Raw genomic sequence first — 22620 nt, 5'->3', positions numbered from 1 at the left:
AGTGAGCCAGGATAGCACTACTGTACTCCAGCCTGGGCCATGGAGCGAGATTTCATCTCAAAAAAAAAAAAAAAAAAGGCTGGGTGCAGTGCCTCATGCCTATAATCCCAGCACTTTGGGAGGCTGAGGCAGGCAGATCACGAGGTCAGGAGATCGAGACCATCCCGGCTAACACAGTAAAATTCCGTCTCTACTAAAAATACAAAAGATTAGCCGGGCATGGTGGCAAGCGCCTATAGTCCCAGCTACTCGGGAAGCTGAGGCAGGAGAATGGTGTGAACCCGGGAGGCCGAGCTTGCAATGAGCGGAGATCGTGCCACTGCACTCCAGCCTGGGCGGCAGAGTGAGACTCTGTCTCAAAAAACAAAAGGCCAAAATAATAACACATCTTTGCATTGGAGTTATTTTTTGGATATATCTCCCCCAATGTACACATTGGGTGTTGTTAACTCAGAAAGTATCAGAGAGACCCTTGAATCTTGGTTTGGTTCCTCATTGGCTGTGCAAACTTGAGCAAGTTCCTTAACTTCTCTGAGTGCTTATTCCCTCAGCTGTAAAATGGAGCAAATAGTGCCTTCCTAGATGAGTGTCAGGATTAAGGGACTCAGTCTAGTCCCTGCCGTATTGAGAATAAGCAATAAATGGTCATTATTGTTATAATAATTTTGGTCATTATTTATGAAAGTGCTCTAAAAAGTTACTTTTTCTTTATGATTTGTGCATTATTTTTGGAGGGTAGGGTCTTATTTAGTAAATATTTTCCAGCTCACTCTGCCCTGAAGATCATATTTTCTTCTCAAAATTTTAGTTTTGTTCTTTCCCATTCAGATCTTTAATCTATCTAGAATTCATTTTTATGTGGGAAGTGAAATCCAGTTTTTCCCCAGATGGATAATAATTGACACAGCTCCTTTTCTTGAAGAGTCCATCTGTTTCCTCCGTCCGGTATCATGTTTCCACATATGCACGTTGCTGTTTCTAGGCTCTCTCATCTATTCCACTGTTTCTTTTCTGTCCTAACAGCAATGTGTCTTAATTTCCATGGCTCTATAATATGTTTTTATATCTGTTACGGTGTGTGTCTCATGATGTTCTTTTTCTTTCTCCCTTCCTTCCTTCCTTCTTTCTTTCTTTTTTCTTTCTTTCTTTTCTATCTCTCTCTCTTTCTTTCTTTCGTTCTCTTTCTCTCTCTCTCTCCCTTCCTTCCTCCCTCCCTCCCCCTCTATCTCTTTCTTTCTCTTTCTTTTTCTTTCTTTTTTCCCCCTCCCCTCCTCCTCCTCCTCCTCCCTTTCTTCTTTTTTTGAGACAGAATCTCGCTCTGTTGCCAGGCTGGAGTGCAGTGGCACAATCTTGGCTCACTCACTGCAACTTCCACCTCCCAGGTTCAAGCGATTCTCCTGCCTCAGCCTCCCCAGTAGCTGGGATTACAGGCGCGCGACACCACGCCCAGCTAATTTTTGTATTTTTAGTAGAGATGGGGTTTCTCCATGTTGGCCAGGCTGGTCTCAAACTCCTGACTTCAAGTGATCCTCCTGCCTCAGCCTCCCAAAGTGCTGGGATTACAGGCATGAGCCACCACGCCCAGCCTCTTCTTTCTCTTCCTCCTCCCCCTCCTCCCCTTCCTCTTCCCCTTCCTATTCCTCTTCCTCTTCTTCCCTCCTCCTCCACCTCCTCCTTCTTCTTCATAGAGATAAAGTCTCACTATGTTGCCCAGCTGGTCCCAAACTCCTGGCCTCAAGCAATCCTCCTGCTTCGGCCTCCCAAAATCGTGTGCTGGGATTATAGGTGTGAGCCCCTACACTCACACCAGCTGTTCTTTTTCTGCAAAAACCTTGGCTTTTTGATCCTTAGCTCTTCCGTATAAATTTTAGAATCAGTTTACTAAGCTCTGCCCACGTACAGCTAAAACATGTTGGGATCTTGATAGAAATTACTGATTAATTTTGGGAGAATTGAAATAATGATGATATTGCATTTTCCATCCATGAACATGGAATACCTCTGTACATTTAGGCATTCTTTACTCTGACTGCCAATACAGTTTTGTTAATTTTTTCCTCAAAGATCTTACATATCTTTTTTGTTTGTTTTATACCTAGGAACTTCATATTTTGTTTTAGCAATTGCTTTTGGAACTTGGTTAACAGCATCGTCTTCTGTCTCACTTGAATCTGACACAGAGAGTTTTTTATGTTTTTGGTTATTTTTTGTTTTACTTTTTATTTTGAAATTAAACTGACGAAAGTTACACAGATAACACTAAGAACACCTCTTTACCTTTTAGCCAGGTTCAGCCAATATGTAGATTGATACATATCCTCTCTCTCTCCCTGTATCTATATTTATGTCTATATATAATATATATACACACATATATATTTCCACGTGTGTGTATGTGTGTGTATCCACATTTTTTTTTTTTAGTGAGACTAAGTCTCACTCTGTCACACAAGCCGGAGTGCAGTGGCACGATCTCAGCTCACTGTAACCTCCACCTCCCAGGTTCAGGTGATTCTCCTGCCTCAGCCTCCTGAGTAGCTGGGATTATAGGCGTGTGCCACCACGTCAGCTAATTTTTTGTATTTTCAGTAGAGATGGGGTTTCACCATATTGTTCAGGCTGGTCTTAAACTCCTGACCTCGTGATCTTCCTGTCTCAGCCTCCCAAAGTGCTGGGATGACAGGCATGAGCCACCACGTCCAGCCATCTCCACATTTTTTTGAAATGAGGTCTCACTCTATTGCCCAGGCTGGAATGCAGCAGCATGATCATGGCTCACTGAAGCTTAGAACTCCCAGGCTCAAGCAATCCTCCTACCTCAGCTTCCCAAGTAGCTAGGACTACAGGTGTGTGCCAACATGCCTGACTAATTTCTTTGATTTTGTAGAGATGGGGCCTCACTGTATTGTCCAGGCTGGTCTCGAACTCGTGGGCTTAAGCAATCCTCCCACCTTAGCCTCCCAAAGTGCTGAGATTACAGACGTGAGCCATTGTGCCTGGCAAATTTTTAATTTTTTAAAATTTTATATATATATGTATACACACACACACACACACACACACACACACACACACACACACACACATACATATGTATAATTTTTTTTTTTTTTGAGATGGAGTCTCGCCCAGGCTGGAGTGCAGTGGCGCAATCTTGGCTCACTGCAACATCTGCCTCCCAGGTTCAAGCAATTCTCCCACCTCAGCCTCCTAAGCAGCTGGGACTATAGGCATGTGCCACCACGCCCGTCTAATGCCATTAGTTTTTGTATTCTTCCTCCTCTCTTGCAGGAATTTCGCCCAGGGACAGCATAGAGCAGGCCATTGGTAAGTGCTGTACCTGTCAGTCCTTCATCATCTCCTGATAGGACCCTTGCAGTAGACTTTTTTTGTCGTTGTTGTTTTGTTTTGTTTTGAGACAGTGTTGCTCTGTTGCCCAGGCTGGAGTACAGTGGCGTGGTCTTGGCTCACTGCAGCCTCCACCTCCTGGGTTCAAGCGATTCTCCTGCCTCAGCCTCCCAAGTAGCTGGGATTACAGGCGTGTGCCACCACACGAGGCTAATTTTGTATTTTTAGTAGAGATGGGGTTTCTCCATATTGGCTAGGCTGGTCTCGATCTCCTGACCTCAGGTGATCCGCCCGCCTCAGCCTCTCAAAATGCTGGGATTACAGACGTGAGCCACTGCACCCGGCCACTACTATTCCTTTCACAGCCTCTTTTTCCCACAGGGCTAAGCCCGGCATCTCAGCCTAGCACCCACAGGGCTCTGCCCCGCCCACCTCCCCGGCCTCCTAAATTGCTACTCTCACTCCCAGGGACCTAAGGCTTCACCAGGTCTTGTTACCTACCCCAACCATGGGTCCTCAGGCCCTCAGTGCAATAGAAATTGACATGAGGTGGCCGGGTGCAGTGGCTCACGCCTATAATCCCAGCACTTTGGGAGGCCGAGGCAGGCGGATCACCTGAGGTCGGGAGTTCGAGACCAGCCTGACCAACATGGTGAAACCCTGTCTTTACTAAAAATACAAAAATTAGCTGGGTTTGGTGGCGGGCGCCTGTAATCCCAGCTAGTCAGGAGGCTGAGGGAGGAGAATTGCTTGAATCCGGGAGGAGGAGGTTGCAGTGAGCTGAGATCGCGCCACTGCACTCCAGCCTGGGCGACAGAGCAAGATTCTGTCTCAAAAAAAAAAAAAAGAAAAAGAAAAGAAAAAAGAAATTGACATGAGGGCCAGGCACAGTGGCTCACACCTGTAATCCCAGCACTTTGGGAGGCCGAGGAGGGAGGATCACTTGAGGTCCAGAGTTCGAGACCAGCCTGGCCAACATAGTGAAACCCCGTCTTTACTAAAAATACAAAAATTAGCCAGGCGTGGTGATGGGTGCCTGTAATCCCAGCTACTCGGGAGGCTGAGGTGGAGAATCACTTGAACCCAGGAGGCGGAGGTTGCAGTGAGCCGAGATAGCACCACTGCACTCCAGCCTGGGCAACAGAGCGAGATCCTGTCAAGAAAGAAAGAAATAGAGAAAGAGAGAGAAGGGGAGGGGAGGGGAGGGGAGAGGGAGGGGAGAGGGAGGGGAGAGGGAGGGGAGAGGGAGGGGAGGGGAGGGGAGGGGAGGGGAGGGGAGGGAAGGGGAGGGAAGGGAAGGGAAGGGAAGGGAAGGGAAGGGATTGACAGGAGGCTAAATGAGTTTTCCTAGACAGGGCTTCATTGGAGCTTATGCCCAGACATAAAGGAGGCAGCATGAGAGAGAGAGGGAGAGAGAGGGAAAGAGAGAGGGAGAGAGAGGAAAAGAGAGAGAGAGGGAAAGAGATTGAGATTTTTCTATCTGACTCTCTGAAAAGAGCCAGGAGGGCTTTTTTATTAGGCAAAGCATGGGATTACATCAGGGATAGGGCATGCAGGCTGGGCTGGGCAAAGCACGTGAAGGTATGCAGATTGGCATTATCTGGTTGCCATGGTTATCTTGAGTAATGGGCCACCTGGTAGTCCAGCTGGTGGCAACAAGGCTGTCAATCAGTTCGGCATTCCTTCCTGAGGTGGGACACTCCACAACCTTGGTTTGATATTTGAATCTCCTAAGGTCAGTTCCTGGGATTCTCTTAAGTGATAGGCATGTTTCCACATGATGATGTCAGTGAAATCATGGTATGGGTCTGGTGATCACTGGGAATGCAGGAAGGAATGCGGTGGTTGGGCCAGGTGTGGTGGCTCACGCCTGTAATCCCAGCACTTCGGGAGACTGAGGTGGGCGGATCCCTTGTGGTGAGGAGCTGGGCGTGGTGGAAGAAGCCTGTAATCCCAGCTACTTGGGAGAGTAAGGCAGAAGAATTGCTTGAACCTGGGAGGCGGAGGTTGCAGTGAGCTGAGATTGCACCACTACACTCCAGCCTGGGCAACAGAGTGAGATTGACTCAAAAAAAAAAAGAATGCCCTGGTCGGGGTGAGCTGAAGCCAAGCCCCGCTTCTGCTGTGTCTCAGTATGAACTCCCGGGGAATCACCCAGGAATGAAGAACGCAGGGCCCCTTCTCCACCTCTCTTCACACAGCTGCCTCTGCCTGAACTGACCTACCCCCCGGCCTCCCATAAAATAAGGCAGAGACCCATGAAATTCCTCCTGTCTCCTAAATGATACCGCCTCCTTTTTCTCACACTTGGAATGAGCTCCTTATGTCTCGGATCTAATCCCCCTGACCCTTCAATCGAGGGCTTTCTCCTGTGTCCCCCACAGACCCGGGACAGCTCCCTTGCCAGGCTGCGAGCTTCCTAAGGGCAGGGCCAGCAGGGGATTGGAGGGAAGCTGTGATACATTGTGGTGCACCAGGCAGCCAGCACACTCTTTGCAAACTTTTACATGAATACACATGGGGATTTACAAGCTAAAAACTTTCGAGTGGGCCGGGGCGGGTGCGGTGGCTCACACCTGTCATCCCAGCACTTTGGGAGGCCGAGGCAGGAGGATCACCAGAGGTCAGGACTTCAAGACCAGCCTGCCCAACATAGTGAAACCCTGTCTCTACCAAAAATACAAAAATTAGCCAGGTGCGGTGGCGCATGCCTTCCCGTAATCCCAGCTATTTGGGAGGCTGAGGCAGGAGAATCACTTGAACCTGGCTGGGAGGTGGAGGATGCAGTGAAACGAGATTGCACCACTGCACTCCAGCCTGGGCAACAGAGCGAGACTGTCTCAAAACAAAACAAAACACAACAAAAACAAACAAACCACAAACACACACACATACACAGCAAAAAAAAACCTTTAAGGTGGATACACATGGGGGATTTCCAAGCTTAAAACCAAATTCTGCTGTGGTCAGGCTGGGGTGAGGGCTGAGAGTTTGCAGTTCTAACAAGCTCCCAGGTGTTACTGATGCTGCTGGATGGAGACCACTTTATGCAACAACCAGCTGGCTAGGGAAGGGAGGCAGCTGAGAGCCCAGGTGGCAGCAGCCAGCATCCCACGGGTATAAGATGGCCAGAGGCGGCTGCTTGCTGCCCGCTGCTCTGCAGGCGCCATGGAGCTGAGCTATAGGCTCTTCATCTGCCTCCTGCTCTGGGGTAGTACTGAGCTGTGCTACCCCCAACCCCTCTGGCTCTTGCAGGGTGGAGCCAGCCGTCCTGAGACGTCCGTACAGCCCGTACTGGTGGAGTGTCGGGAGGCCACCCTGATGCTCACGGTCAGCAAAGACCTTTTTGGCACTGGGAAGCTCATCAGGGCTGCTGACCTCACCTTGGGCCCAGAGGCCTGTGAGCCTCTGGTCTCCATGGACACAGAGGATGTGGTCAGATTTGAGGTTGGACTCCATGAGTGTGGCAACAGCATGCAGGTAAGAGAGGCTGGGGGCCCTGGCTTTGGTGGGAGGATGTTCGAGGCAGCTGGGGATGGGGAGTGTGGCCACAGTCGGTGGGAGGTGGGATTGGATGGATCCCTCTCACTTGTAGGTGGGGAGGTGGCCCTGTTGAAGCCTGAAGCTGGGCGCTGAGGGCACCGGGCCCAGGGCAGCTCCTGTCTCTGATGGCCGACATTGGGTAGGTGGGGTGGAGTCAGAGGTGGCCGTGCACTTCGGGCTGGCCCAAGCCATGCCACTCTGACTCAGGTGGGTTTGTGACACACACAGGCATGTGTGATAGGACAGCCCTGCGGATAGCCTAAGGGACTGGTTCTAATGTTTGGGGCATTAGGAACTCATTCTGAAGAGACCCAAAGTATTAATTATCTTAAAAACAAGTGGGCCGGGTGCAGTGGCTCATGCCTGTCGTCCCAGCACTATGAGAGGCCAAGGCTGGAGGATCACTTGAGGCCAGGAGTTTGAGGCCAGCCTGGGCAACATAGTGAGACCCCATCTCTTAAAAAGCCTTCAAAAAAACTAACTGGGGCCTGGTGTGGTGGCTCACACCTGTAATTCCAGCACTTTGGGAGGCTGAGGAGTTTGAGACCAGTCTGGCTAACACAGTGAAACCGCATCTTTACTAATAATGCAAAAATTAGCCAGGCATGGTGGTGCGTGTCTGTAATCCCAGCTACTCAGGAGGCTGAGACAGGAGAATCTCTTGAACCCAGGAGGCAAAAGTTGCAGTGAGCTGAGATTGTGCCACTGCACTCCAGCCTGGGCAACAGAGCAAGACTCTGGCTCAAAAAAAAAAAAAAATCCCACATAGATAAGTGGTATGGGGGCGGGGGCATCATAACCTTGGTGTTGAAGACCTTAAAAGCATCAGTGGGTCCCTGGGGGCAGCTCCAAGGGGGAGAGGCTTAACCTGTGGTACATGTAGGAAAAGACCAAGAAATCCAGGCCAGACCTCCCTTTCCCTAGCTGGTGGGGAAAGAGGCTGCAAGAAGAGGCCTTACGGCAGGGCAGGGCTGGGCACACAGTTCCCCAGCTAAACCCTGATCCCTGGACCAAGTTCCTGCAGCCCCATGGAGGGCCTGTCCTCTCCCGCCTCGGGAACCTGGCTCCTCCTCACCTGGGCCTAGACCCAGTAGCTTGCCTGGGATGGGGGCAAGTCCAGCCCCTGGAGCCCTCCGGCCAGAGCTCTGGTCTTAAGTGTGGTCTCCTGGGCTCTCTTTGAGGACTCGAGGCCCTTGTTTTCCTGGGGAGGGAGGCCAGAGAGCTGCAGGAGTTACTTGAGGAATTATTCTAGTTTAGAGGCTCATAAACATGTCTTAGATTTACTTGGGGAGCCAGGTGTCTGGCTCCCCCACCTTCTGTGAAATGGGCTTGAATAGGTTAGAAGCTGATAAGTGGTATTTTGTTGTTGTTGTTTCATTTTTGTTTTTTGAGACAGTTTTGCTCTTATTGCCCAGACTGGAGTGCAATGGCACCTATAATCCCAGCACTTTGGGAGGCTGAGATGGGAGGATTGCTTGAGCCCAGGAGTTTAAGGCCACCCTAGGCAACATAATGAGACCCCTTTCTCTACCACACACACACACACACACACACACACACACACACACACAAAATAGGGTGTGGTGGCGCCTGCCTTTAATCTCAGCTACTTGGGAGGCTGAAGTGGGAGGATTGCTTAAACCCATGATTTGGAGGCTGCAGTGAGCTACGATTGCGCCACTGCATTCTAGCCTGGGAGGCAGAGCAAGACCCTCTTTTATTAACCCCACCTGTGGAGCTTCTAAAATTCCTGATGTCCAGGCTGCTAAAATAGAAAGGATGTGGGACCAGCTGTGGGTAATAAGGATCTCAGGTGACTCCAATGAGGAGCAAAGCCTGCAAACTCCTTCCTCTGGTGTGGTGTTTCCCAGTTCTGCCCGGTGAGAATCACCTGCGGCTGGCCGGGCGCGGTGGCTCATGCCTGTAATCCCAGCACTTTGGGAGGCCAAGGCAGGTGAATCACGAGGTCAGGAGTTCAAGACCAGCCTGGCCACGATGGTGAAACCCCCATCTCTACTAAAAATACAAAAAAGTTAGCCGGTGTAGTGGCAGGCACCTGTAATCCCAGCTACTCAGGAGTCTGAGGCAGAGAATTTCTCGAACTCGGGAGGTGTAGGTTGCAGTGAGCTAAGATCGTGCCACTGCACTCCAGCCTGGGCAACAGAGCGACTCCGTCTCAAAAAAAAAAAAAAAAAAAAAAAAAAATTACCTACAGCCATGGCCAGTTTCCTAGGTATACAGCCTGTGCAGTTCTGTGGGGCCCAGTGCTTAATGATGGAATGCCCTCCTGCCTGAAATGTTAATAACTTTTAAATAAGGGGCTCCACGAGCTATGCTGGTTCTGTCTGTGCTGGGGCACTTGCTAATAAGGTCTAGGACTGTTCCCTGAAGATCGAGTTTGGTCAGGGCCAGGCAGCCACCTGAGCTCTTGGGCAACCTCGACCTCCTAGGCTCAAGCCATCCTCCCGCCTCAGCCTCCTGAATAGCTGGGATGGACTACAGGCATATACTGCTGTGAGCAGCCAAGTTATCTTTTTGTAGAGATGGGGTCTAGTTCTATTGCCCAGGCTGGTCTTGACTTCCTGGCCTCAAGCAATCCTCCCTGCTCCCAAAGTGCTGGGATTGCAGGCAGGAGCCACTGCACCCAGCCCTCAAGTAGTTTTTAAACAAGCTCCCTGAGATGAGAGGTGGGTATAGTGAGCTTAGAATAGGTGGTTAGGGGTTGAGTCACGGTGGCTCACACCTGTAATCCAGCACTTTGGGAGGCTGAGGCAAGTGGATCACCTGAGGCCAAGAGTTTGAGACCAGCCTGGCTAACATGGTGAAACCCTGTCTCTATTTAAAAAAAAAAAAAAAAAAACAAAAAAAAACATGGTGGCACGTGCCTATAATTCCAGCTACTCAGAGGCTAAAGCAGGAGAATTGCTTGAACCTGGGAGGCGGAGGTTGCAGTGAGCCGAGTTCATGCCACTGCACTCCAGCCTAAGTGACAGAGCAAGACTTCATCTCAAAAAAACAAAAGGTGGTTAGGAAGTGACTAAAGTAGGGGTTTCCAGTGCTGGCTCTAGGCTAATCACCTGGAAAGGTAAAAATACTGATTCTCAAAGAGAATCTCATACCTTCATTCTATTGGGGTAGGGCCTGGTGTCACATTTTTCTAATATTCTAGCAAAATCTTCAAACACAGGTGTTTGCTATAAAACTCTCTCCCAAGCAGGCCCTACCTTCTGTAGCCCTATTGGACGATGCAAATTTCCCCAGTAGCACTCACCTGTGCTCTCCCTGCCTCGGGCAACCTCTGAATCAGTCTCCCCTACCTTGTGTGAAATAGGCTTGAATAGGTTAGAAGCTGATGTGGGTTTCTTGTTTTTGAGAGTTTTGGTCTTGTTGCCCAGGCTGGAGTACAATGGCACAATCTCAGCTCGCTGCAACCTCTGCCTCCCAGGTTCAAGTGATTCTTCTGCCTCAGTCTCCTGAGTAGCTGGAATTACAGGCACGTGCCACCACACCCAGCTAATTTTTGTATTTTTAATAGAGATGGGGTTTCATCATGTTGGTCAGGCTGGTCTCAAACTCCTGACCTCAGGTGATCTGCCCGCCTCAGCCTCCCAACATGCTGGGATTACGGGCGTGAGCCACAGCGCCCAGCCAGAAGCTGATAAATGTTAACAGCTGGGCACTTCCTGGCTGCTTCCTGGGGGCTATCTTGGCCCTGGGCCTCTCCTGAAAGAGGAAACTGTATGTATTAGGGGGCGTGGAGGGGGAGTGTCAGAAGGGAAGCATGTATCCTGATGCCTCTATTGCTTGGGTGCTACATGGTATCTGCCATGTGGTTGATCCAGACTGCCTGTGGTGGTGTCAACGTGTGGTGGTGTCAGGTAAAGATTCCGAGGTACAAAGACAGTACCTGTCCTGCTTCTTTACTGAGCAGTGGCAGAGCCTGTGTTCTCTTTTGTAGAGATGGGGTCTTGCTATGTTTCCCAGGCCAGTCTCGAACTCCTGGCCTCAAGCAATCCTTGGCCTCCCAAAGTGCTGGGGTTACAGGCATGAGTTACTGCACCTGGCCTTGACCCTGTGGTCTTTCTGTCCCCTTGTGGGCTGCCCTCCCTGAGCACTCATGTATGGCTTGGGAGTACCTGGGCAGGTGATGGCCGGTAGCATTAACTTCTCACCTTTCCTCCAGGTAACTGATGATGCCCTGGTGTACAGCACCTTCCTGCTCCATGACCCCCGCCCTGTGGGAAACCTGTCCATCGTGAGGACTAACCGCGCAGAGATTCCCATCGAGTGCCGCTACCCGAGGTCGGTGTGGGACTGACTCGTGGCCCCTGGTGCGAAAGCCCCTTGGGTGTGGCTACGGGCAAGTGGGCTGGCTATGGGCGGCAGCTTGCAGCATGGCTATTAGAACTACCTACCGAAGTGTTTGCAGCTGTGGTTACTGTACTGGGTGGGATTGCGGGGCCTGCTGAGTCTAGTTCGAGCCCCAGGAGAATATCAGGAGCCCAACTGCCGCTTACTGGAAGCTGCAGAGCTGCCCAGCCCTGATGGTGGTACTATGCCAGCCTCGGCCCTCCTTAGGGTTCAGAAATGGCCTTCCAATAGTGCTAGGCTGGGGCCAGGTGCAGTGGCTCATCCTGTAATCCCAGCACTTTAGGAGGCTGACACAGGTGGATCGCTTGAGGTCAGGAGTTCAAGACCAGTCTGGCCAACATGGTAAAACCCCATCTCTACTAAAAACACAGAAATTAGCCGGGTGCCTATAATCCCAGCTACTCAGGAGGCTGAGGCAGGAGAATTGCTTGATCCCAGGAGGCAGAGGCTGCAGTGAGCCAAGATTGTACCACTGTACTCCATTCTGGGCAAAAAAGCGATACTCCATCTCAAAAAATAATAATAATAAAATAGTGCTAGGCTGGGTTCTAGAATCTGACCTGGGCGGTGGCGGCCTACTCTTCTGTGGTCCTCAAGCCCCTGGCATCAAGCACGTGCCTGTGAACTCAGGCCCTGAAGTGGGAGGAGAAACTATGGCTCCCAAGGACAATGCTGGGTCCTGTGCTGGCCTCAGCATGGGGTGCAGGGGACTTTGTCCCTGCCCTTGCACCAGTCTGGGAGTGGGTATAAGATGATGCGGCCAGGTACAGTGGCTCATGCCTGTAATACCAGCCCTCTGGGAGGCCAAGGTGGGCAGCTCACGAGGTAAGGAGTTCGGGACCAGTCTGGCCAACATGATGAAACCCATCTCTACTAAAAATACAAAAAAACTAGCAGAGTGTGGTAGTGCATGCCTATAATCCCAGCTACTCAGGAGGCTGAGGAAGGAGAATCATTTGAATCCAGGAGACAGAGGTTGCAGTGAGCTGAGATGGCACCATTGTACTCCAGCCTGGGCAACAGAGCGAGACTCCATCTCAAAAAGAAAATGCTAGTGTGAAGTGGGTAGGGAGCTGATACCAGTCAGGACATCATGAGGGATGAGCCATGCCCCTGGGAGGGGTCATGGTAGGGGTTATCCTAGAACAGGATCCTGGAGTGGGACCTTGAGGCTGAGATGGCCTGGGCAGAGCCATGTGGCCACACACCCCACGGGAGGGCAGTGTGCCCTTAGCAGGTGACATGCAGCCTGGGGGCTGGAGCCCAGGGACTGGGGTAACGAGGGAGCCAGACAGATGGGCTCACCAGCCTCTACCAGCCTCACCACAGGTGCCCCTCCTGGAATGGGTTAGGACTGAATCTCCGCCCAGGGTCACCTGGTGGCTGGTACAGAAGACAAGCAGGAACTAGTGAGAACCAGCTGGGAGGCTGGAAAACTGGGATTCGATGAAGGCTGACTCGTAGTTGCAGGGACTGTAGAGGCTGACTTGGGCTAAGAGCAATTGGAGGAACTTGGTGTCTATGTGGGTAGGAGATAGAGGAGTCGAGGGCAGGTTGCCCAGCCCGCAGGAGGGACTGAAGCCCTCCTGTGACCATGGAAGTCTCTGACTTCAGTCTCTGGGCCTAACTGCTGAGGATGGTGGCTCACCTGGTCCATTGGCTGCAGGTAGTACTAGAGAGGCTGGTTGTAGGCTGGGATGCTTTAACCTGGCTCCAGATACCTGAGTCTGGTTATCAATAGATGCATCCATCACTTGGGAGTAGCTTCTTCCAGCAGATCCTGTGGGGTCAGCAGGGTGTAGGTATCTGCAGATACCCAGACCTGCTTCCGTGGACTTCCCAGTCACTGGTGCAGGTTCAGGCTCTCGGTAGCATCTCAAGACCTAAGGGCCTGTCTTTGATCTCTGAAGGATGGCCTTAGCTAATTCTCCTCTCAAGCATCCTGTGGAGTACTGTGCAGGGCCTGCTATCAGACCCCAAACCTGAACGTCTAGGGCTAAAGTATATGTGGTGGCTTTTGTTTTTTTTTTTGTTGTTGTTGTTTAAAAAGTCTTACTCTGCCACCCAGACTGGAGTACAGTGGGTGCCATCATAGTTCACTGCAGCCTTGACCTCCTGGGCTCAAGCAATCCTCCCATCTCAGCCTCCTGAGTAGCTGGGACTACAGGTATATACTACTATGCCCAGCTATCTTTTCTTTTTTTTCTTTGAGATGGAGTCTTGCTCTGTTGCCCAGGCTGGAGTGCAGTGGTATGATCTTGGCTCACTGCAAGCTCCGCCTCCAGGGTTCACACCATTCTCCTGCCTCAGCCTCCTGAGTAGCTGGGACTACAGGCGCCCGCCACCATGCCCGGCTAACTTTTTTTTTTTTTTTTTTTTAGTAGAGATGGGGTTTTACCATGTTAGCCAGGACGGTCTCAATCTCCTGACCTCATGATCCGCCCGCCTCAGCCTCTCAAAGTGCTGGGATTACAGGCTTGAGCCACCACGCCCGGCCTCTTCTTTTTTATAGAGATAGTCTCGCTGTGTTGTCCAGGCTGCTCTCAAACTCCTAGCCTCAAGCAATCCTCGTGTCTCCACCTCCCAAAGTGCTGGGATTACATGCATGAGCCACCGCACTCAGGTCCAGGGCTCAAGAGGGAGCAGATTTCAGCCTGGAAACGAAACTCCTAGGTTCAGCTGTATCTGTCTTCAGCAGCCCAGATAGCATCATAGCATAAGTTAGGATGGTTAGGCTACTCACAGGTGCAGAAGTTCAGGAGGGTGCAGGGGCAGCCTCAGGCTCAAGGTGTCTGTTCAGCCATCTTGCACCAGCTATCTGGCTGGGCCATAGCTGAGGACACTGTAGTGGGCCCCCATCAGTGGGGGCCCAGGTGGGTGTGACCTGAGGCAGGTGTGCACAGCTGCTGTTCTTCTCTCAGGCAGGGCAATGTGAGCAGCCAGGCCATCCTGCCCACCTGGTTGCCCTTCAGGACCACGGTGTTCTCGGAGGAGAAGCTGACTTTCTCTCTGCGTCTGATGGAGGGTAAGAAAAGAAGCCTGGGTGGAACAGCTGTGGAAAGACCTGGGCCATCTCAAACCCCTGCCCTTGGTTGTGTCTTTGTTTGGTTTGTTTGGTTTGGTTTGTTTGTTTTTGAGACAGTCTTGCTCTGACCTCCAGGCTGGAGTGCAACAGCATGATCTCAGCTCACTGCAGTCTCCGCCTCCTGGGGTTCAAACGATTATCCTGCCTCAGCCTCCCGAGTAGCTGGGACTACAAGCTTGTGACACCACACCCAGCTAACTTTTGTATTTTTAGTAGAGATGGGGTTTTGCCACGTTGGCCAGGCTGGTCTCGAACTCCTGACCTCAGGTGATCCACCTGCCTCGGCCTCCCAAGGTGCTGGGATTACAGGCGTGAGCCACCATGCCCAGCTGGCTGTGTCTTTCAGAGAACTGGAACGCTGAGAAGAGGTCCCCCACCTTTCACCTGGGAGATGCGGCCCACCTCCAGGCAGAAATCCACACTGGCAGCCACGTGCCACTACGGTTGTTTGTGGACCACTGTGTGGCCACACCAACACCAGAACAGAATGCCTCCCCTTATCACACCATCGTGGACTTCCATGGGTGAGCACTGGGCTCCCTGCCTAGAGAACCTTCCTAGCAAGATGACCCTGAAGCCACCTGTTTGGCTTTTTGAGACAATCTCACTCTGTAGCCCAGGTTGGAATACAGAGGTTTGATCTCTGCCCACTGCAACCTCTGCCTCCCGGGTTTAAGTGATTCTCCTGTCTCAGCCTCCCAAGTAGCTGGGATTACAGGCACCCATCACCACGCCCAGCTAATCTCTGTATTTTTAGTAGAGACGGGGTTTCGCCATGTTGGCCAGGCTGGTCTCAAACTCCTGATCTCAAGTGATCCACCCACCTTGGCTTCCCAAAGTGCTGGGATTATGGGCGTGAGCTACCATGCCCGGCCCACCTGTCTGGTGTTAACACCATTCTGTTCTCTTCCAAGCTGTCTTGTCGATGGTCTCACTGATGCCTCTTCTGCATTCAAAGTTCCTCGACCCGGGCCAGATACACTCCAGTTCACAGTAGATGTCTTCCACTTTGCTAATGACTCCAGAAACATGGTAAGAGCTTTAACAGCCTGGAAGAAGGCTGAACTTGCAACCTTCATATCCTACTGAATGGGGTCACTCACTAGCTCTACCCTTAAGCAAATGACTTAGAGCTCTGTCCCAGTAACTCACTTACAAGTAAAGCCATGAGCTTTAGTGAGGCCTTCAAGCAGAAGGATGAACAATACGAAGCCTTAAGAGGTAGAAGCCGGGCACAGTGGCTCATGCTTGTAATCCCAATACTTTGGGAGGCCAAGGGGGGGGCGGGGGTGGATCACTTGAGGTCAGGAGTTCAAGACCAGCCTGGCCAACATGGTGAAACCCCGACTCTACTAAAAATACAAAAATTAGCTGAGTGTGGTGGTTGGGTACCTGTAATCCCAGCTACCTGGGAGGCTGAAGCAGGAGAATAGCTTGAACCTGGGAGGCGGAGGTTGCAGTGAGCAGAGATTGTGCCATTGCACCTCCAGCCTGAGTGACAGTGAGACTCCATCTCCAAAAATAAATAAAAGGCAGGTGTTAGCCCCCCTGGAAGCTTTCTGCAGGGGCAAAGAAAGCCAGTGTGAACTTCCTAGCCAGGGTGGCTTCTTGAACTTGGTCATAGGCTAGGCTAGTGATTCTGAAGGCATCATCCTCACCTGGAGGGTTTGTTGAAATTGATGACTGGGCCCCAACCCAGGGTTTGATTCAGGTGGTTGAGTGAGGCCTAGAATCTGCATTCTTAAGTGTTGGTTCTGCCTGTCTGGGGCCTCCCCTTGAGAACCTAAACTAGAAAGCTCAAATTGACACTTAGAGGGAAGGAGAAGGAAGGAATGAAGATGGGAACTGCCTCTGATGGCTGAGGTGGGGAGGGATGCGGTAGGAAGTGCAGGTGCAAGGACCGACATCTAGCCAGGAAGTACTGGTTAGAAGTAAATGGTTAGAAGTAAATCACCTGGTGTGGTGGCTCATGCCCATAATCCCAGCACTTTGGGAGGCCGAGGTGGGCAGATCACGAGGTCAAGAGATTGAGACCATCCTGGTTAACATGGTGAAACCCCCTCTCTACTAAAAATACAAAAAATTAGCTGGGCATGATGGTGGGTACCTGTAGTCCCAGCTATTCCAGGTTTCCAGGTTCAAGCAATTCTCCTGCCTCAGTCTCCCAAGTAGCTGGGAATACAGGTACCCGCCACCATGCCCGGCTAATTGTTTTGTATTTCTAGTAGAGACAAGGTTTTACCATGTTGTCTAGGCTGGTCCCAAACTCCTGACCTCGGGTGATCCGCCTGCCTCAGTCTCCCAAAGTGCTGGAATTACAGGCGTGAGCCACCATGCCCAGCCTCAAGTAGCTTTTATTTTTTGAGTTGGAGTCTCGCTCTGCAGTCCAGGCTGGAATGCAATGGCACAATCTCAGCTCACTGCAACCTCCACCTCCTGGGTTCAAGCAATTCTCCTGCCTCAGCCTCCTGAGTAGCTGGGAATTACAGGCGCCCGCCATCACACCTGGCTAACTTTTGTATTCTTAGTAGAGACGGGGTTTCACCATGTTGGCCAGGCTGGTCTCGAACTCCTGATCTCAGGTGATCCACCAACCTCAGCCTCCCAAAGTGCTGGGATTACAGGCATGAGCCACCACACCCAGCCTAGACCCTGCTTCTAAAAGGCCGCTATAGGGGAACTACCCTGGGATCTTAGACTCCAGTTAGCACCAGAAAAACATACTAGGAAGAAGCTAAGGATGAAAGTACATTTCCTTTGTGGAATAAACAGGGCCTTGGAAGCCTCTTACTTGGAGGGCAGGTGGCTAAGATGGGCAGCCAGACAACTGCTAAACTGGCTTGTTTCTAGAAGTCTGAATTTACGTGCTTTCAAGTTTCTCTGCTGGTACACTTGGCCACTAGGTGGTGACTGAGGCTTGTGGCTCTGAGGCTTCTGCTGGAAGGTGGCAGAATTGCCCTGCTCTGCCCGAGGTTGAGCAGGGAGGAATTTCAGCCCTGCCTGGAATATGAAGGGAAACTGACCTGGGGGCAGGCCAAGGCTAGACTGAGCCCTGGCTCTGTCAAAATGGCCCCTAGCCCCAGTGGCAGGATGGAATGTCAGTCTAAAATGAGAAGGCTTGACCAGGTACGGTGGCTCATGCCAATAATCCCAGCACTTTTTGTGAGGCCGAGGCAGGTGGATCACTTGAGGCCAGGAGTTCAAGACAAGCCTGGCCAACATGGGGAAACCCCATCTCGACTACAAATACAAAAACTAGCCTGGTATGGTGGTGGGTGCCTATTATCCCATCTACTTGGGAGGCTGAGGCAAGAGAATCACTTAAACCTAGGAGGTAGAGGCTACAGTGAGCTGAGATTGCAGCACTGTACTCCAGCCTGAACTAGAGAGTGAGACTCCGTCTCAAAAAAAAAAAAAAAAAAAAAAAAGGTTAGGGGACGGAGCTTACAGGGTAGTTGACTATTCCCTGGGTAGGGGGGTCCTTCAGCTCCCAGCAGGAGCTCATATTGGGTTCATTCCCTCATACTTGTCTAACAAGGGTGGGTAAACATTTCCCAGAGGCCAGGACTGTCAGGGGATCAGCCTGGTGAGTCTTCTGGTCGTCATATCCCTTACAGGTGAAGGGAGGCTGACCTAGGCTTGACTAATAGCAGAGGTGTGTGCAAGGAGGAAAAGCCCAGGGAAGCTTGCCCAAGGAGTGAGCCATCAAACTTAAGTCTGGCCAGGCGCCGTGGCTCATGCCTGTAATCCCGGTACTTTGGGAGGCCAAGGCAGGTGGATCACAAGGTCAGGAGTTCAAGACCAGCCTGGCCAAGATGGTGAAACCCTGTCTCTACTAAAAATACAAAAAAAATTAGCTAGGCATTATGGCAGGTGCCTGTAATCCCAGCTACTTGGGAGGCTGAGGCAGGAGAATTGCTCAAACCTAGGAGGCAGAGGTTGCAGTGAGCTGAGATCGTGCTATTGCACTCCAGCCTGGACAACAGTGAGACTCCACCTCAAAAACAAAACAACAAAACAAAAAAACCCTCTTAAGTCTGAAGTGGAAACTCCATAGAAGCAAGTCCAAAAGGCTTCTTTATGTGCCTAAGGACCTCGGGTCACAAACAACTTGGTCTTGCCTTAGCTGGCAATACAGTGACTACATCCCTGAAGAAAAGTAGCTTGTCAACTAGTCAAGTGGCAGGTGGCAGCGTCAGAAGCCCAGCTAAGCTGCTGGCTAGTAAGGTGTCTACCATTCACCTCGGTCACCTGGGGATGGGCGCGGGGTTTAGCAATGCTGAGTTAAGCCCAGGATTGGCCGGGCACGGATAGCTTGCGCCTGTAATCCCAGTACTTTGGGAGGCTGAGGCGGACAGATCACTTGAGCCCAGGAGTTTGAGGCCAGCTTGGGCAACATGGCAAAACCTCATCTCTGGAAGAAGGGGGAAAAAAAAAATCCAAAATTAGCCAGGTGTTGTAGCTTGTACCCATAATTCCAGCTGCTCATGAGGCTGAGGTGGGAGGATCCCTTGAGCCCAGGAGGTCAAGGCTATAGTGAGTCATCACCACTGTACTCCAGCCTGGGTGACAGACCCTGTCTCAGAAGCCCAGGGTCAAGCATACTCAATGATTGGGTAAGTTTGGAAAAGACTGGGGGAATAAGTGCTGGATTCCAGTCTAAAACTAGTTGCTACTTACTCTAACATTGGGTAAGTGAACCTTTACACCATTTTAGAGATGAGGCTCTTCCTTCCCTCTTTATTTTATGAGACAGAGTCTCACTCTCAGCCAGGCTGGAGTGCAATGGCATGATCTCGGCTCACTGCAACTTCTGCCTCCCAGGTTCCAGCGATTCTCCTGCCTCAGCCTTCCAAGTATCTGGGACTACAGGTACCCACCACCATGCCCAGCTAACTTTGTATTTTTAGTAGAGATGGGGTTTCACCATGTTGGCCAGGTTGGTCTCGAAGTCCTGACCTCAGGTGATCTACCTGCCTTGGCCTCCCAAAGTGCTGGGATTACAGGTGTGTGCCATTGCACCTGGCCCCTTCTCACTCTTTAAAGGGTTAAGGGTTATATGAGAACTGGTGTGTTAAACTCCAGGCACAGCCTGGAACTAGCTGTTATTCCTTGCAGATATACATCACCTGCCACCTGAAGGTCACCCTAGCTGAACAGGACCCAGATGAACTCAACAAAGCCTGTTCCTTCAGCAAGCCTTCCAACAGGTGAGGAGGACAGGTGCTCCGTGACTGGAGTAGAAACTGAATCTGCGACCCCTTGTCTATTTCCCCCAATATATTATCAGCAAACTGCTTCCTGCAGAGGCAACAAAAATCTAAGCTGCTTGTCTTTCATCTCAGCTGGTTCCCAGTGGAAGGCCCGGCTGACATCTGTCAATGCTGTAACAAAGGTGACTGTGGCACTCCAAGCCATTCCAGGAGGCAGCCCCATGTCGTGAGCCAGTGGTCCAGGTCTGCTTCCCGTAACCGCAGGCATGGTATGTCACAGGACAGCCAAGAGACTGTTCATTTTCCCCTACTCAGTTGAGGGTACCTGCTGTCATTTCAGGGTGGTCTTGTCCTCCATTAAAACTGCTTGTATCTAGGCCTGCAGCTACCTTTCCCTAACACAAATCTTGGGGCTAAGCAGGAGGGGCTCACAGTCCTCTACTTCGGTGGCAGCCAGGGTAGCTCTGCTGTCATCCTAGGCTTCTACTGAGATATAATTAGGCATGTAGGGGAAATATAGCGACTGTTAAGATAATCTGGCTGGACATAGTGGTTCACACCTATAATCCCAATACTTTGGGAGGCCAAGGCAGGCAGGTCACCTGAGGTCAGGAGTTTGAGACCAGCCTGACCAACATGGAGAAACCCCATCTCTACTAAAAATACAAAATTAGCCAGGTATGGTGGTACATGCCTCTAATCCCAGCTACTTGGGAGGCTGAGGCAAGAGAATCGCTTAAATCTGGGAGGCAGAGGTTGCAGTGAGCTGAGACTGCACCATTGTACTCCAGCCTGGGCAACAAGAGTAAAACTCTCTCAAAAAAATAATCTGGCCGGAACAGTGGGTTTATACCTATAATCCTAGCACTTAGGGAGGCTGAGGCCAGGGAAATCACTTGAGCCATGAGTTCTCGACCAGCCTGGGCAACATAGCAAGACCCTGTCTCTACAAAAAAGATGATGTACTAGGGCATCCCTCTTGGGTGACCTGCTTTCTCTGTATGAGAAAGCTTTTTCTTTTTTCTTCCCCCTCCCCTGTACTGAGATGGTGTCCAGCTCTGTTCTCCAGGCTGGAGAGCAATGGCACGATCTCTGCTCACTGAAACCTCTGCCTCCCAGGTTCAAGCTATTCTCAGCCTCCCAAGTAGCTGAGACTACAGGCATTTGCCACCATGCCCAGCTAACTTTATTTTTAGTGGAGGACGGGTCTTGCCATGTTGGGCAGACTGGTCTCAAACACCTGACCTCAGGTGATCTGCCCGCCTCGGCCTCCCAAAGTGCCGGGATTACAGGCATATGAGCCATCACACCTGGCCGAGAAAGCTGTCTTTTTTTTTGCCTATAAACTGTTTCTTAGCCCACACAAAAAAGACAACATATTAGTTTAGCCCACCGAGGCAGAATAAAACCTCCAACCCAGTTCCCAGTTAGGGACTAAGATGACCCTCGGGTGTGTGTTCTCCTTCCACAGTGACAGAAGAAGCAGATGTCACCGTGGGGCCACTGATCTTCCTGGACAGGAGTGGTGACTATGAAGTAGAGCAGTGGGCCTTGCCTTCTGACACCTCAGTGGTGCTGCTGGGTATAGGCCTGGCCGTGGTGGCATCCCTGACTCTGACTGCTGTTATCCTGGTTCTCACCAGGAGGTGTCGCACTGCCTCCCGCCCTGTGTCTGCTTCCGAATAAAAGAAGAAAGCAATATCTGGTCGTGGTGTGGTGGTCAGATGGAAGGTCAGAATTGGTACTGACTGTGTCGGGTGGGGAAGACTGTATACCACCCGCCCCGTGCACTCACACAGCATAGTCCAGCAAGCACTACTGTGTCTCTAAACTGGGCAGGGTTCATGTCCTTAGACAATAGAAATCTATCACCTCTATGGGAACCAACATGGAAACTCTTAGATGAAGGTCAGTCCGGCTGGACCCGCCTTACTTCTAGGCTAGCAAAGAATCTTGTATCTCTGGCCCCCATGGATTTGACTCTAGACATGGGAGTGGGGAGGGGAGAGCTTCCAGGCCCGCTTCTCCAAGGCAAGCAGGCAGCCAGCTCTGGCCAGATGCTAGAGGCCAGAAGGCCAGTCGTGATTGGGCCCTCCCAGTACGGCAGTGATCAGAGTACTGCTTCTGCCTGGTCTTAGCTGTCACCTTGGGCTTGAAGCTATTCTTGGGGCATGTTGGTATGAACTTGTCAAAGCTGTAGCAAGAGTGACTGGCACTCCAAGCCATTCCAGGAGGCAGCCCCATGTCATAAGCCAGTGGTCCTGAGGTGGCTCTGAGGTGGATGCTTTTGCTTTGGTGGTAGGAGGCCTCAGGAGAGCTGAGAACCTGCTTGGGTTTTGGGTTTGTTTTGATTTGTCCCTTTTAAGAGAAGGGTCTGGCTCTGTTGCCCAGGCTGGAATACAGTAGTACAATCACAGCTCACTGCAACCTGGAACTCCTGGTCTCCAGCAATCCTCCTGCCTGAGCTTCCTGAGTTGCTGGGACTACAGGCATGAGCCACTGTGCCCAATTCTATTTTTGGTAGGAACTGGGTCTTGCTATGTTCCCCAAGCTGGCCTCGAACTCCTGGCCTCATATGATCCTCTCCCCTTGGCCTCCATAAGCACTGGGATCATAGACATGAGGCCTCACTGTCACCGAGGGGAGCCGCTTCTCAACCTCCCCCTACCTTTGTCACTCTCCCTAAATAGGCTGCTTCCCTCCCCCAGGTTTTGGCCATAGTCCCTAGGAGTGAGTAAGGGAATGGTGCCCCAAGGAGGGTACCCAGGGAACTTGTGCCCCCTTCTCTGGGGAAGGTGTTCATGGTACCTCCGTGGGAGGCTTCACATCCCTCAGTAGCTGGCTCCAGGCTTGCCCCAAACTCAAGCCGTTCTCACTCAGGGAAGTTCACTTTCACTGCGGCATCCCAGCCTGACTGGCTACCTGTTGTGAGCCTGCCAGTCCTCGTGGGCAAGATGGGGGTGGCACCTACTGAGCAGGATTAGGCATAAGCTGACGAAAGCTGAAAGACGCTCAGGTGCAACTGGCATGGCCTGTCTGGCTGAGGGCAGGGGCTCCAGC

General features: G+C 51.3%; 1 protein-coding gene across 3 annotated transcripts in view; it reads left to right on the top strand.

Moving 5' to 3' along the window:
* The window catches only part of ZP3 (zona pellucida glycoprotein 3), a 47338-nt gene extending 26079 nt beyond the window's left edge, over window positions 1-21259 (top strand). For 2 of the 3 annotated variants that reach the window (XM_054560346.1, XM_024250391.2), the window contains exons 2-9: window positions 6604-6828; window positions 11075-11193; window positions 14184-14287; window positions 14694-14871; window positions 15262-15379; window positions 19466-19557; window positions 19693-19829; window positions 21032-21259. In XM_054560346.1, the coding sequence (XP_054416321.1) occupies window positions 6670-6828; window positions 11075-11193; window positions 14184-14287; window positions 14694-14871; window positions 15262-15379; window positions 19466-19557; window positions 19693-19829; window positions 21032-21246 (1122 nt within the window). In that variant the 5' untranslated portion in view covers window positions 6604-6669 and the 3' untranslated portion in view covers window positions 21247-21259. Of the gene's footprint in view, window positions 1-6516; window positions 6829-11074; window positions 11194-14183; window positions 14288-14693; window positions 14872-15261; window positions 15380-19465; window positions 19558-19692; window positions 19830-21031 lie in introns of those variants that run through there. The other variant, XM_024250390.2, reaches the window with a different exon arrangement.
* Window positions 21260-22620: the final 1361 nt, after the last annotated feature.

Source organism: Pongo abelii, chromosome 6, assembly GCF_028885655.2.
Source record: "Pongo abelii isolate AG06213 chromosome 6, NHGRI_mPonAbe1-v2.0_pri, whole genome shotgun sequence".
NCBI lineage: Eukaryota > Metazoa > Chordata > Mammalia > Primates > Hominidae > Pongo > Pongo abelii.
Note: the sequence above shows the minus strand (reverse complement) of the source record. Positions and strands in the feature narration are given on the sequence as shown.